Genomic DNA, 15,311 nt, shown 5'->3' with positions numbered 1-15,311 from the left:
TTTTTTTGAAACTTAGTCTCACTCTGTTGCCCAGGCTGGAGTGCAGTGGCACGATCTCGGCTCACTGCAACTTCCACCTCCCAGGTTCAAGCGATTCTCCTGCCTCAACTTCCTCAGTAGCCAGGACTGCAGGCGCGAGCCACCATGCCCAGCTAATTTTTGTATTATTAGTAGAGATATGGTTTCACCATATTGGCTAGGCTGGCCTCAAACTCCTGACGTTATGATCCCTCTGCCTCTGCCTCCCGAAGTGCTGGGATTACAGGTGTGAGCCACCGCGCCTGGCCCAGCTTGCTTGTCTTTTACACTTTTATTTTATTATTTTTATTTTATTTTTTGAGACGGAGTCTCACTTTGTCATCCAGGCTGCTGTGAAGAGGCGCAATCTTAGCTCACTGCAGCCTCCACTTCCCAGGTTCAAGTGATTCTCCTCCCTCAGCTTCCCAGTAGATGTGGTTTCACCATGTTGCCCAGGCTGGTCTGGGACTCCTGACCTTAGGTAATCCACCCACCTCGCCTCCCAGTGCGCTAGGATTACAGGTGTGAGCCACTATGCCTGGCCTAAACTTTCATTTTTTGCCTAACATTCACATAATTGAATTTTCAAAAGAGACAAAGATATATAGTGAAAAATCCTGTGCATAACCCTCTATACAAGCAATAAATATTGTTTCTTTTTTTTTTAAGAGCAAAGAGAGAAAGAAAAAGAATTAAAAAAAAAAAAGAATGAAGGAGAGGAAGAAAGAGGAAGAGGAAGAGGGAGAGAGAACAGGGAGGGGTGTTGCTTTATTGCCCGGGCTAGAATGCAGTCTAAAAACGGGTATGCCTATAATTGTGTTTAATAATAGAGACATAAAAAAAAATGATGAGGGAAGAAAATAACTAACAAGGAGCCAACCAATATTTCATTTAAACCTGTAAATAGGTGTGATGTGGTAGTGATGAGAGTGTATATTTTGTGTATTTAAAGTGGAGAGTTCTATAAATGTTAATTAAGTCTACTTGTTCCGGATCTGAGTTCAAGTCCGGGATATCGTTGTTAACTTTCTGTCTCACTGATCTGTCTAATATTGATGTTGAAGTCTCCCATTATTATTGTGTGGGAGTCTAAGTCTCTTTATAAGTCTTATATATCTGGGTATTTCCGTATTGGGTGCGTATATATTTAGGATCTTTAGCTCTTCTTGTTACATTGATCCTTTTTTCATTATGTAATATCCTTCTTTGCTCCTTTTGATCTTTGTTGCTTTAACGTCTATTTTATCAGCAAAAATTGCAACTCCTGCTTTCTATTTATTTATTTTTGCTCTCCATTTGGTTGGTAAATCTTTCTCCATCCCTTTGTTTTGAGTCTTTGTGTATCCTTGCATGTGAGATGGGTCTGGATGTAGCATACCAATGGGTCTTGGCCTTTTTTGCCTGTCTTTGTCTTTGGACTGGGGGATTTAGTTGATTTAAATTTAGAATTAATAATAATATATGTAAGTTTGATACTGCCATTTAATGTTAGCTGGCTGTTTTGCCCATTAGTTGATTTAAGTTCTTAATTATGTTGATGTTCTTTATTTTTTTGGTATTTTTTAGAAAGGCTGATACTGGTTGTTCCTTTCTATTTGTAGTGGTTCTTTCAGAAGCTCTTGTAAAGCAGGCCTGGTGGTGATGAAATCTCTGAGTGCTTACTTGTTCACAAAAGATTTTATTTTTCCTTCGCTTATGAAGGCTGGATGTAAAATTCTGGGTTGAAAGTTCTTTTCTTTAAGGATGTTGAGTATTGGCCCCCACTCTCCTCTGGCTTGTAGGGTTTCTGCTGAGAGATCTGCTGTGAGTCTGATAGGCTTTCCTTTGTGGGTAACCTGACCTTTCTCTCTGCCTGCCCTTAGTATTTTCTCTTTCATTTCAACCCTGGTGAATCTGGCAATTATGTGCCTTGAGGTTGGTCCTCCCGAGGAATATTCTTGTGGTGTTCTCTGTATTACCCGGAGTTGAATATTGTCCTGCCTTGCTAGGTTGGGAAGGTTTTCCTGAATAATATCCTGAAGCATATTTTCCAGCTTGGATTCATTCTCTTCGTCACATTCAGGTACACCTATCAAATGTAGGTGTCTTTTCACATAGTCCCATATTTCTTGGAGACTTTGCTTGTTCCTTTTTATCCTTTTTTCTCTAATCTTTTCTTCTCGTTTTATTTCATTAATCTGGTCTTCGACCTCTGATGTCTTTTCTTCTGCCTGATCGATTCAGCTGTTAAAACTTGTGCATAGTTCGCGAAGTTCTCGTGTTGTGTTTTTCAGCTCCATTAATTCACTTATATTCCTCTCTAAATTGTGTAATCTTGTTAACATTTCATCAAACCTTTTTCAGAGTTCTTAGTTTCTTTGCATTGGGTTATAACAAGTTCTTTTAATTCCCAGAAGTTTCTTATCATCCACCTTTTAAAGCCTGCTTCTGTTAATGGAACACAGTCTTTCTCCATCAGGCCTTGTTCCGTTGTTGATGAGGAACTGTGATCCCCTGTAGAGGGAGAAGCGTTCTGATTTTGGGTATTCTCAGCCTTTTTAGGCTGGTTTCTTCCCTTCATTATAGATTTATCCATCTGTGGTCTTTATAGTTGGGTTTCTGAATGGACGTCCAACCTGTTGATTCCCGGCGCTAAAATCTGAGCAACCCACTGTGCCGGCCAAAACAGCAGCATTAAGATTGATGGTGCTTTTCTGACTCTGCACCAAGAACTGCTGCACCAAGGCAGCGGCAAAACCGCCTCGCCGGCCACAAGAGTCGTGCTGGCGACCTGTCGGGCTCCTCCGCTGGGAATCTTCTGGTGCGTGAGCAACAAAAATTCATCTGAAAGTGTGGCGTCCTCTCGTTCTCTGCGCTTTCACTGGGATCTACAGTCCTGAGCTGCTAGTGATCAGCCATCTTGGATCTCTCTCTCAAATATTAAGTTTCTTATATCTCATTCCAGAGATGATAATGTACATTTATTTGTTCAAAAAATCAATTCAGCAAATATTTATTGACCACCTATTGTGTGCCAGGTACTATGCTATGCTGAGGGGATAAACTGAACAGGCAAAAATTCCTGCCTTTATGGAATGTAAATTCTCTATATTATTCTTCCTTCCTTAAAAAAACGTGAGAAAATGATATACATTCAGTTCTTTACCTGGCTTTATTTATTATGTATTGACTATAATCCATACCATCACATAAAGACCTTTTTTTCTCTGCCAGGCATGGTGGCTCACACCTGTAATTCCAGCACTTTGGGAGGCTGAGGTGGATGGATCAGTTGAGGTCAGGAGTTCAAGACTAGCCTGGCCAACGTGGTGAAACTCTGCTTCTACTAAAAAAAGAAAAAAATGAAAAATTAGCCAGGTGTTGTGGCACATAACTGTAATTCCAGCTACTCGGGAGGCTGAGACAGGAGAATTGTTTGAACCCTGGGAGATGGACGTTGCAGTGAGCCGAGATTGCCCCACTGCACTCTAGCCTGGGTGATGGAGTGAGACTGTCTCAAAAAAAAAAAAGTGTTTTTTTTCCTCCTGTTTATTTTGTTGTATGGATATATGGTGATCTATTTAGCCAGTTCGCTATTGATGGAGAGTCAGAGTGCTACCAATCTTTTGCTATTACAGAATGCTACAGTGAAAAACCTTGCTGTACATTTGTCATTTTGCATAGAAAAAAATTCTTGTTTTTTTATTTTTTAGAGACAGGGTTTCACCATGTTGACCAGGCTAGTCTTGAACTCCTGACCTCAGGTGATCCACCCGCCTCAGCCTCCCAAAGTGCTGGGATTACAGATGTGAGCCACTGCACCTGGCCCAGGAAAAAAATCTTAAATGTAGAATTACTGGATCAAAGGGTATGTGTACTTGTAAATTTGATGGATAGTTTGATTCATTGCTTTTTTTTTTTTTTTTTTTTTTTTTTTGAATATTTCTAGGCACATTGCTTTTTTTTTTAATTTTGTATAGTTCAAGCATATAGACAAGTACAGATAATGTGTAGCAGTTAACATATGTGCCCACTACTTATTAAACAGATGTTACCCTCATTGAGGCTGTGCCAATTAGGTACTTCTAGCACTTCCTCAACACTGATGTTCTCCCGCGGAATTTTTTCTTAGACATGAGAGTAATAAGTTGCTCAGAATTCATACACTGCCATTCTGGAGTTACCACCATACATTCTATCTTGGACTTTCTTTTTAAACATAGCCTCATTGTTAGCAAATGGCAGCTTTAGGGGAAAGTTCCATTATGTTATTTTTGGTGTCTAGAGTCTGACTTCTGAAAAATGTTTATTTTGCCTCCTTTGTCTGCTCAAAAGCAACAAAAGAATGCTACCAGAACTTTATCACAAACCTAGTGACTTAAATTAAAAAAAGAAAAAAAAGGCAGTTTGTGGCCTGTGTTTCTGGAGACTTGTTTGATTTGCTGGCAGAACAGCCCAGGTGAGTTGAGCCAGAAAGCACTTTTCTTCCACTAGGTTTTTCAGAATGACTAAATGTAGTTCTCCTAAGCAGGCACCAACCCTTAGCTGACTTAGTGGTGCAGCTGTATCCTCTGAGTCCAGATGGAGTCGATGAGAGAAACTATTCTTACAGGAGGTGGGAGGCTGTTGACTTGCCCTCTGTTACACCTGACTGTTTGAATATGCTTTTGTGGAAATAAATTTCAGACCCTTCTATATCTCTGATAGAAATCTACAACCTTGTTCCAGTGAAAGGTGACTCTTAACTCTGATCTTTTCCTAGCTCTTCAGAATGCCTAGCAGTGAGTGAGGCTTTTAGGTTATTTTGGGATCTTATGAACTGAAAGGGGAACCTTAGTCTCAGGTGGGACTAGAATCTGAGGTCCTGTAGGTACAGATTTATCCTAAAAGCAAGTGTTTTTGCCTTCTCTCTCAATTGCTTAGTGCTTCTTGCCTCATTTGATCTTGTAGTATTACATAATCACCTTAGGGAGGAGAGGACTCAAAGGAGCCAACCATTTCTCCTTCGACCCACAGCCAGAAAGAAAAGGCTCAAATAAAGTGAGCTTATTCGAGGATCTGTAGCCTAAAGCATGGGCTCTTTTAAAACCTCTTGTTGGGCCCTGTAGCATAGGTCTAATCCACATCAAGTAACTCCCCAGGCCTGGGTTGGCCACAGGGTTGAGCAGAGCTCTTTGTACCCTTTTTGCCAGACCTACGCTTAATTCCCGTTGAAGCCTCCCTTGGTCTTGCTGGTTCAGCCCTTTCCTTCTAAGTATAAGGCCTGACTTACTTTGTCTTCCTTTCTTCAGCCCTGCAGAGGCAGCTATGGCCCTGGGGCCAGCCCTTTCTTCAGATGGCAAACTCATTTTCTGTCCAGTAGACCAGAAGGACAAGGTGTAATTCAACCCTTCTCTCCACCAGACACTGCCAGGGGGAGACAATGAAGAAAGTGATCTTTGTTGTTCTCTGAATAGGATCCTGAACCTGGCACCTGCTTTTGTTACTGGCTTCTTAAGTCACTGGAGACATTTTTGCTGTTTCCTGGGTTAGCAGCTGCTTTGGAATAGTAGTGGCAACTGGCTGTCAGGATGTCAGTTCTGTCTCAAAGAAAATCAGTGTATTTATATGAGGAGAGTTACCTTTCCGGTCCTTAAACCACTTGCCTTCAGGGTTTGTCTGAAGAGTGAGCAGTTGCAAGTCAGCTGTGCCCTTAGTTTGATGACTCCATGACCCTCATCTTTGAATCTGAAGAGACACTGCCATTTCTACCATCCAAATACTAACCAGGCCTGACCCTGCTCAGCTTCCAAGATCAGACGAGATCAGGCATGTTCAGGGTGGTATGACTGTGGACGAAACACTGCCATTTTTTTTGTCCTGCTCTCCCTCTGATGAGACTCTTGAGTTCTGGATGCTATCTAGCCCCTAGGTCAGTGCCTTGTACCTGGTAAGCATTCAACAAATATATACGGGATGAATGATTGAATGAATTCCTTGATCTTGCTGTCCAGGTTTAGTTTCACTGACACTGATATGTGGGTGCTCTATGGGAGGGGGATATTTGTTTTTAGGAGAAATATTGCTTCAAAGGAATTACAGAAGGTGTTGATTTCTAGGGGTTTTGGGAGAACTATGGGAACTCTAAGCACTTGTTCTCTCCTCATTGGTCTACGTCTTTCTCCTCGATTTTAACTCTCTGCTGATGAACTTGCCCTGTTTTAGGAGCAGTATCCTGAACCTGACTCATCTGGGCTCTGTCCTTGAGCAGGGTAAGGGATTTTTTTTTTTTTTTTTTTTTTTTTTTTTTTTTTTTTATTTTTTTTTTTTTTTTTTTTTTTTTTGAGACAGAGTTTCACTCATATTACCCAGGCTAGAGTGCAATGGCGCAATCTTGGCTCACCGCAACCTCCGCCTCCTGGGTTCAGGCAATTCTCCTGCCTCAGCCTCCTGAGTAGCTGGGATTACAGCACGCACCACCATGCCCAGCTAATTTTTTGTATTTTTAGTAGAGACGGGGTTTCACCATGTTGACCAGGATGGTCTCGATCTCTTGACCTCGTGATCCACCCGCCTCGGCCTCCCAAAGTGCTGGGATTACAGGCTTGAGCCACCGCGCCCGGCCGGGATTTTTTTTTAACAGCCTCCTGTCACTATAGATTGAGAAGCCCTCAGGACCACATCTCATGCACTGTAGTCTGGACTTCCTGATCTGGCTGCATTCAGTCAAGTTCCACTCAGCTCTTAGGTGTCTGTGCCTTTGTGAGGGCTGTTGGATACAGAAGGGCTTTTTTTTTTTCCCCCTTTGTCAGCAGCTGGCCAAAGAATGCCTATTAGCCTGCCAAATTCTGAGTCTTTCACGTTTGTCTGCCTGTGTCTGGAACTTAGGGCAGAATCTCTTACCACCTGAGGTTACGTCTCACTATTTGCCTTTGTGAGATCCATTGGAGAATAAAAGATGAATAGCCATGAAGGGCATACAGAGGTATTGAACTGTGGTTCTTTAAAATGCTGTGATTCTGTGGAAAGATCCCTGGTCTCCGACAATACAACGGAAGCCAGACCATTGCACCACCACCCTCCTTTTCCAAGAGCCTCTTTGGAACCATCACTCATTCCATAGTTCCAAACATCCTTGTTTTTGTTTAATTTTTATCTGATAAATGTTATTAAACAATTTTAATGATGAAACACACAGAGGAAATGACAAACTAGCATATGTTGTCTTTTAAATGCACTTAGTTTAAGTGATTAAGTCAGTTGTTTCTGCTGTTAGATTGTTGTTGTCTAGTCTGCTTTCCTTCTTTTAGTGGGAGGAGTCTCTGAATAGACTTTTACAGAAAAAGCAAAAGGGACTAGTTCTTCTCTGGCTGATTGATCATTCCTTTGCATCTTACTCTTTTCAGCATTTAAATTCAGATTATGACATATGTTAGTTGCTTTCAGATCATGACACAGAAGAGATCTTGACGTCAGTTCAGGAGTTCTTTAGCTGAGGTCCATTTGATACTTCTCCACTTGGAAACAAAAGTTTTTATGTAGGTAAATATATATCTTTTTCTAGGGAAAAGTATCCTTAGTTTTCATCACATTCTCACTGGAATTTATGACCTAAAAAAGTTAAGAGTTAGTATTTTATAAGAATTTGGGGACCTGGGATGGTGGCTCACTCCTGTAATCCCAGTACTTTGGGAGGCCTAGGCCAGATGGTCACTTGAGCCCAGGAGTTCGAGACCAGCCTGGGCAACATGGCGAGACACTCTCTCTATAACAAATGCAAAAATTAGCCAGGCATAGTGGCATGTGCCTGTAGTCCCAGCTACTTGGGGGGGCTGAGGTGGGAGTATTGCTTGAGCCTGGGAGGTCGAGGCTGTGGTGAGCCAAGATTGTGCCACTGCAGTCCAGCCTGGGTGATAGGCAAGACCCTGTCTCAAAAACAACAAAAAAAGAATTTGGGGCTCCTGCATCATATAACTAGTTAGTGGCAAAGTTGAGATAGACTCTGAAATCCTGGATTGACTCTACAAGAGTCTGTATTTGTCTTTTTTACTATATCCTGTGTAACTTATGCTCTTTAAGCACTAAACTCCCTTTTAAACTGTTTATCTTGCTTATCAAATTGGCTTTTTTTTGAGACAGAGTTTTTTGCTCTTGTTGCCCAGGCTAGAGTGCAATGGCGTGATCTTGGCTCACCTCTGCCTCCGGGGTTCAAGCAATTCGTCTGCCTCAGCCTACTGAGTAGCTGGGATTATAGGCATGTACCACCACACCCGGCTAATTTTTTATATTTTTAGTAGAGATGGGGTTTCTCCGTGTTGGTCAGGCTGGTCTTGAACTCCCAACCTCAGGTGATCTGCCTGCCTTGACCTCCCAAAGTACAGGGATTACAGCCATGAGCCACCAAGCCCAGCCTCAAGTTGCTTTTTGAGAAAATGAACCACGTATTTGTGTTCCCTCATAACTCCTGATACTCACATCTGCACAAAGTAGTACCTTGCAAAAACTAGTACCTTGCTGGTTCTGTTGACTGACTAGTGGCATTGGAAGGCACAAAAGCTTGGGTTGGTTATTACTTTCCCTTTCCATTATCTTTTTATTTTCCTAAGTTAGGGTCTCACTCTGTCACCCAGGCTGGAGTGCAGTGGCACAACCATAGCTCACTGCAGCCTCAAATTCCTGGGCTGAAGTGAACCTCCCACCTCAGCCTCCCCAGTAGCTGGGACTACAGGCATGGGACACCACACCTGGCTAACAATTTTAGTTTTTGCAGAGATGAGGTCTCACTGTATTGCCCAGGCTGGTCTGAAACTTCTGGGCTCAAGCAGTCAGCCCACCTTAGCCTCCCAAAGTGTTGGGATTGCAGTAGTGAGCCACCACATCCAGCCCCTTTCCATTATCTTAGCCGCTGTTACAATTATTTAGCCTGACCTTTTTTTTAAATTTTTTTTCTTTATTTAGCCTGATCTTTTTAAGTGGACATACTCTCTTTTCTGTTTTTACAGTGCTACTTACACCATTTCTCCACCTGCATCCAACCTGTGTAACTGGGAGTTTTGCAGAGCAGTGTATTTGGTATGCTGTGAACTCTTCCCTAGGTTACTCAGTAGCATCCTGTGAGCCAGGTTGTCTTAAAAACTTCAAATCTTGGTTGGGGGTGGGGTGGGTGTATCTCCCATATGAGGGATTGTTCGGGGATTTGACTCAGTTGATAGCTCCTCAGTTTCTAGTATGCCAAGGCTTTTGTGGTAAGATAAACAAGAATTTTTCAAGCTCAGATTTGGGGAACATAGCTTCTTGCCATGCTATCTCATTGGTGTGATGGGTGCCCTTTGGGCAGATTACTTAACCTCTGTTTACATTTTTTTTTTTGAGACAGGGTCTCACTTTGTCACCCAAGCTAGAGGGTAGTGGTGTCATCTCAGCTCACTGCAGCCTCAACTTCCCAGGTTCAAGTGATCCTCCTGCCTCAGCCCTACAAGTAGCTGGGACTACAGGAGTGCACCACCACACCTGGCTAATTTTTTGTAGTTTTTGTAGAGACAGGGTTTTGCCATATTGCTCAGGCTGGACCTCTGTTTTCTTATTTGATAATAAAAAGTTGCAATTATTTTCATAAAATACTTTCAAGATGAGTCTAATAATGCAAATGAGCCATTTTACAACAAACATGCTATAGAAATTTCAGGATATTCCCCCTCTGATTATAATATGGGTAGCTTATCATAAGAGCCTGTGACTATTGGAATGGTCATCTTTTTGAGGCCAACAGTAGAAAGAAATTTGCAGTAGTGACTGACACATTAAAGCAAACCCAAAACAAATCTGAATGAAATAGTGTCTTGGAGTTGGGGAAATGTGGGTGATATCTGGGCTGCACTTTCTCCCTGGTTATCTATGGAGAGGTTCTCACTCCCTCAGTGGTTGTGCTTACAGCACTGAGGGAATGAGCTTGACTGTTTCTGCTTCTTCCCCCCTCCCTACCTTGAACTGCCTTGATATACAGTGTCTCCTTCTGTTGTGTGGCTGTATTCCAGTCTATAAACAGGAGTGCTGTAAGGAGAGTGCAGTGTACTGTTTATTTTGTAAAACCTGTCTCGTTGCCATGTAATGTTTGCTCAAGAGCTGCTGTTGTGGTGACATTCTTGTGGTGAGCAGGGCTCTTTAAAGATTTTGATCTCAAACGTTAAATGAGCCCCTGACTGGTGTCCTGAAAAGCGTTTAACCTTCTCTCCCTAGAGTTTAAGCAAGAGGAGCAGTAATCTTAGTGGAGCTTGGGCTAGGGTCTAGAGATGAGGTGGCAGATGATAGGCAGGGGCTGTTGTGGTTCTGTAGCTCATTTGCACAAAGGAGGGGTTGGCCTCTCCTGGGGAGGTATTTCCGCTGACTGGAACAAATGTGGGTGCTCAAAAGGCTTTAATGTAATGAGACTTCTCTGGTGACGTCACTTGTAAATGTGGTCAAAGTCCAGTTCTTAGGGGCTAATAGAAGCAGGAGTAGAGATCTGTTGGTTTGCATGCTTTCACTTCTCCGCTGTCACTGTGCGTGGTGCCTATTTTCAGCCAGTGAACCAGCACAGCTGGGCCCAGCATGAACGCCTGCAAGTATCAGAAGTTCCTGGAGGGACTCAACAACCTTAGAGGTATTATAAGGCTTCAGGCTCCCTACCCTTTGTCCTTGCTGAGTGTGTGAACGCTTATTATGGTGTGTGTTGTATGGGGTCTGTAAAGCCCTCCTGCTCTGAGCCAGCCATATTTTTTATGTGTTTAGGCAATTAAACAGAAGGGATAGAGTTTGTAAATGCAATCCTAAGTGAGTAGGAGAGAATCCCCTCAGGTACTTCAGCAACAGCCTATTGTCTTGCTTGAATGGACAAATAAGAAATGTCCCCTGCATTCTTGAGCTCAGAGGGCTCAGGGCACTCCCTGTTTTCTTTCAGGTGGCCAGACAGTGTGGGTAGGGCCCTGCAGCCTCACCTAGGTGTAGTTAGGTTTCTTGGGCCAGGTTTTCCAGTGTCTACAGTGAGTCAGAGTCCCTTGTGGAAAGAACAGGAGTTGGGAGTGGGGAGGAGGGCGGAGGGAGGAATGCAGCTTGATGATCTATAGATATAGCCTTTGTAAAGGGTAAATCAATGACTTTGAAAGAGGCAGCTTTTTATTAAAGTAATATTTAAAGGAAATAGTGTTTTCACTGCATCATTGGCAAATTCTTCACTGATCAGACAGAAGAATGTACTCAGATGTGATGTAGGACTCTTTTTGGGTACTAAAGAGAAAAATAAATGAAATCTTTTTAGATTCGCTTTTCTAATTAATAAGTGGTTTTATTTCCATCTGCAGAGGGGGGTGCTCAAACCATTTTTCTTTCGTCAAAAGTTAGGATTCTGGACCCAGAGCAACCATGGGGTGTGGAGAGAGTGGGAGGAGGTAGAGGGAGAAAAGGAGTAAACTGGGTTCTTTTCAGGGATGAGGAAAGCGGCAGACAGGGTGTGGGCAGGAGATCTGTACTTGCTTCCTGCCAGGGTATATAGATATTTTACTTTCTTTCATTATCTGTTGAAGAACTCGGGTTCTAAGAAACATATATGGAGAGCTTTGTATGCTATAAAGGGATATATGGGCCAGGCATGGTGGCTCGCACTTGTAATCCCAACACTTTGGGAGGCGGAGGTGGGAGGATTGCTTGAGCCCAGGAGTTCTAGACCAGCCTGGGCAACAAAATGAGACCTTTATCTCTACAGAAATGTTAAAAATTTAGCTGGGCATGGTGGTATGCACCTGTAGCCTTAACTACTTGGGAACCTGAGGTAGAAGGACCACTCTGAGGTCATCTTAGAGGTACAGAACCCAAATAACACAGCAAAGAGACCCAGAGTCTGGAGTGAGTGAGTGCTGCTGTCTGGTGCTAGAGACCATGTGAAGAAGGGAAGAATACCCACATCTGACCAAGCATATGTGTAAAATGCATCTAGGCATCTTCCTCTCTGAGAAACAGCAGTAGTATGGTGCTTTAGAGTGAAAGCAATAGATGTTTTCTCCCCGCCCTGCTACCCACCTTGAATGGAGTTCTGTTTTCTATCTCTCATTCACTATTGTTTGCTCCCTTCACTTATATACACTGTATAAAAGTCTTTATAGCATAAAATGTACAATATATAGCAGTTTCTCTTGTTCACTCAAAGAAAGTATCAGATTTAAACTCTTTACTACTGGAACCTGAGTCTTATTCAGGTGGGAGAAGTTCCTAGAAAGAGATCATGTAGTTTTTTTGGTTTAGTTCTTAATAGTTTTTTGGAATATTGCTATAGGTCTTAGACAAGCATTCCCCCAATTCTGGGCTGCCAGGCAGAGAGTTAGATACAAACCATTGCCTTTGTCAAATCCCCCAGTAGGTTGAGTTTCACCCACTGTGCACCATGATTGCGGCGAATGATTACTTCCCTTCTTTTCACCTGTATCTTTGTGTATTCCAGAAGGGCTGATGGAAAGAGGTAATTGGCTCCCCTCTTCATTTAGTTACTGACTATTGCTTTTCTTGGCATGGTTCAGCTTGTAGCCATTCGTCCATCTAGTAGGTAACTGTTGAAGGGAATCCAGTGGGAGAATAGAGACATTGTACAAGTTTTTGAAGTTTTGATCCCCAAATTCCTATGAATTTTTGATGTTTTGATGTCAGGATTGGGATGCAATATATTCCACTGCTTCTGCTTTTTCTGGAGGGCTTTAACTTCCATTTCTCAAGCCTGCCCAAAACTTTAGTTATTGGGGTTATTTCTGCCCAGATGGACCTCTCTCATGGATATAACAGGTTAAACTATTGGCCCAAGTCCTGCTTTTTGTCAGTGTCGAGGCCTGTGCCTTGACTGAGATAATTAGGTAATTAGGGATTAATTAGGGAGGCAGAGAAGTAGAGTGATGAGAAAGTAGTTCACTAGCTTTTGCTAAGAAAAATTTGTGATAGGACTATGAGATGATAACTGACTTTTAAAAGAGAAATATAATGGCCAGGTACAGTGTCTCATGCCTGTATTCCCAGTGCTTTGGGAGGCTGAGACAGGAGGATCAGTTGAGGCTAGGAGTTTGAGACCATCCATGGCAACAGTAGCAAAACTCTGTCCCTACAAACAACACAAAAATTAGCCATGCATGGTGGTGTGCACCTATAGTTTCAGTTTCAGCTACTTAGGAGGCTGAGGTGGGAGAATTACTTCAGTTGGGGATTTTTGAGGCTGCAGTGAGCTGTGATCATACCACTGTACTCCAGCCTGGGTGACAGAGTATACCTTGCCTGCCTGCCCGTGTCTGTCTGTCTGTCTCTCTCTCTCTCTCTCTGTCCCTCTCTCTCCCCCTCTCTCCCCCTCTGTCTCCTCTGCCTCCTGGGTTCAAGCAATTCTTGTGCCTCAGCCTCCTGAGCACCTGGCGTGAGCCAACATGCTTGGCTAATTTTTTGTATTTCTAGTAGAGGTGGGGTTTTGCCATGTTGGCCAGGCTGGTCTCAAACTCCTGACCTCAAGTGATCTGCCTGCCTCAGCCTCTCATAGTGCTGGGATTACAGGCGTGAGCCACTGTGTCCTGCCCTGCCCCTATTGCTTAAATAGATAGATTAAAAAAAAAGAAAAAGAAAAAAAGAAATATACCCCAGCATACTTACGTACTTTCACCCTTCTCTTCCTTCGCATATACTGTCTTATTCCCTCTTCCCATTATTTTTGTCTCTTTATACCAAATTTCTGCTCATCTTCCAATGCCTTGCCCAAGTCTCACTTTTCCTCCATAAGTTTTGTTTTTGTTTTTGTATTCCCAGTAGAATTATTCTCTTTCCCTCATCTATGGTGCCATGGTACTTTAAGCATACTTATTTTAGAGCATATCACATTATATTTTAGTTACTTTATTAAACATTTGATTTTCCTGATAGTCTTTACTTCTTGGTCAAGTATCTGTAACTTTTGTAGTCTTCAGTTTTTTCATTTGTATGAATGGGGATCATAGAATTTACCAGATGCTGTGAGGCCGGGCACCGTGGCTCACACCTGTAATCCCAGCACTTTGGGAAGCCAGGGCAGGTGGATCACCTGAGGTCAGGAGTTTGAGACTAGCCTGACCAACGTGGAGAAACCCCATCTCTAATAAAAACACAAAATTAACCAGGCGTGGTGGTGCATGCCTGTAATCCCAGCTACTCGGGGGGCTGAGGCAGGAGAATCACTTGAACCTGGGAGGCAGAGGTTGCAGTGAGCCAAGATCGTACCATTGCACTCCAGCCCGGGTAACAAGAGCAAAACTCTGTTTCAGAAAAAAACAAAAAAAAAAAGGTGTTGTGAGGATTAAATGAGATAGTGAATACAATATCTGATGCAGACTAGGAGCCTGATAGATGTTAACTATACTGTTTCTAAAGGCAGGAACTGTGTGTCATTTATCCTTGAGTCTCCTTCACCTAGCATAGTGCCTGGCACATAGTAAGCACAAAAAGAACATTTGGGGCATTGAATTGAACTAAACCCATATATTTAAATGTCTTTCAATAGTCACCATAGGAGGTTGAAAAAATACTCTAACAATGGTACCTATGCTGCATACTTTTATTTAAGCATGCTTTTTGTGGGTTTTCTCTTCAGTGCCAGGCTCCGACCCTCATAAGAAGCTCCATGGTCATTTTATAGTCATACCTAATTTTTGGTCAAAATACGATATTTGACCCAAGACAAAATTAAACCCAAATCTCAAAGAATAAAAAGTGTACTATTGAAAACATTGGAAAGATGGTACTACTAGTCTGTAGGTAGTTATAGATCAGGAGTTCCAGATATTTTGAACAGCAACAATATTGTTGAATAAGTGGAAAAGGTGACTACCGAGAAAGAACGTGGTCCTTTTTGGGTTCTATTAGTTCTGCTATGTTTGTCAGATCATGTTTCTCATTATCTTATAGCTTTGCTTGGGACATCCACTTAGTCTGCCAGCTGAGAAGCCTGTCCCCTGTTACCACATCCAGTCAAGCAGGACAAGCTCTCACACCCCAACATATACCCTCAGAGAATGGATTTTTTTTAAGGGGGGAGGCGGTGCTTTTTTTCCCCTCTTCAACTTGGCTTGGAAAAAAGACTTTTTTGACTTTTTCTTCTGATGTTAAGTAGATGCACTATGTTGTCCTTATAGAAAGCAGGGAAAAATAAACTAATAAAATCACCGACATCCTACAAATTATTAGGTTCATAATTTGCTATATTTCCATCATCTTTTCTCTATCCATATGTATATAATGTTGCTTTTATATATCTGTTGTTGTAGTTCTCTGTCTTGCTCTTTGTTATTTTGTGAGCATTCTTTATACCT

At 42.3% G+C, this 15,311-nt stretch overlaps 1 protein-coding gene across 6 annotated transcripts in view; it reads left to right on the top strand.

The window, feature by feature from the left end:
* MACF1 (microtubule actin crosslinking factor 1) overlaps positions 1-15,311 on the top strand; it is a 421,177-nt gene that overhangs the window by 78,614 nt on the left and 327,252 nt on the right. The window contains exon 1 of one of the 6 annotated variants that reach the window (XM_037731187.1): positions 10,493-10,615. The exons of the other annotated variants lie outside the window; for them this stretch is intronic. Within the exon in view, the coding sequence (XP_037587115.1) occupies positions 10,564-10,615 (52 nt within the window). The 5' untranslated portion in view covers positions 10,493-10,563. Of the gene's footprint in view, positions 1-10,492; positions 10,616-15,311 lie in introns of those variants that run through there. 6 annotated transcript variants of the gene reach the window in all.

Source organism: Cebus imitator, unplaced genomic scaffold, assembly GCF_001604975.1.
Source record: "Cebus imitator isolate Cc_AM_T3 unplaced genomic scaffold, Cebus_imitator-1.0 Scaffold385, whole genome shotgun sequence".
In the NCBI taxonomy this organism is placed as follows: Eukaryota; Metazoa; Chordata; class Mammalia; order Primates; family Cebidae; genus Cebus; species Cebus imitator.
This window is presented reverse-complemented; position numbering and strand designations above follow the sequence as displayed.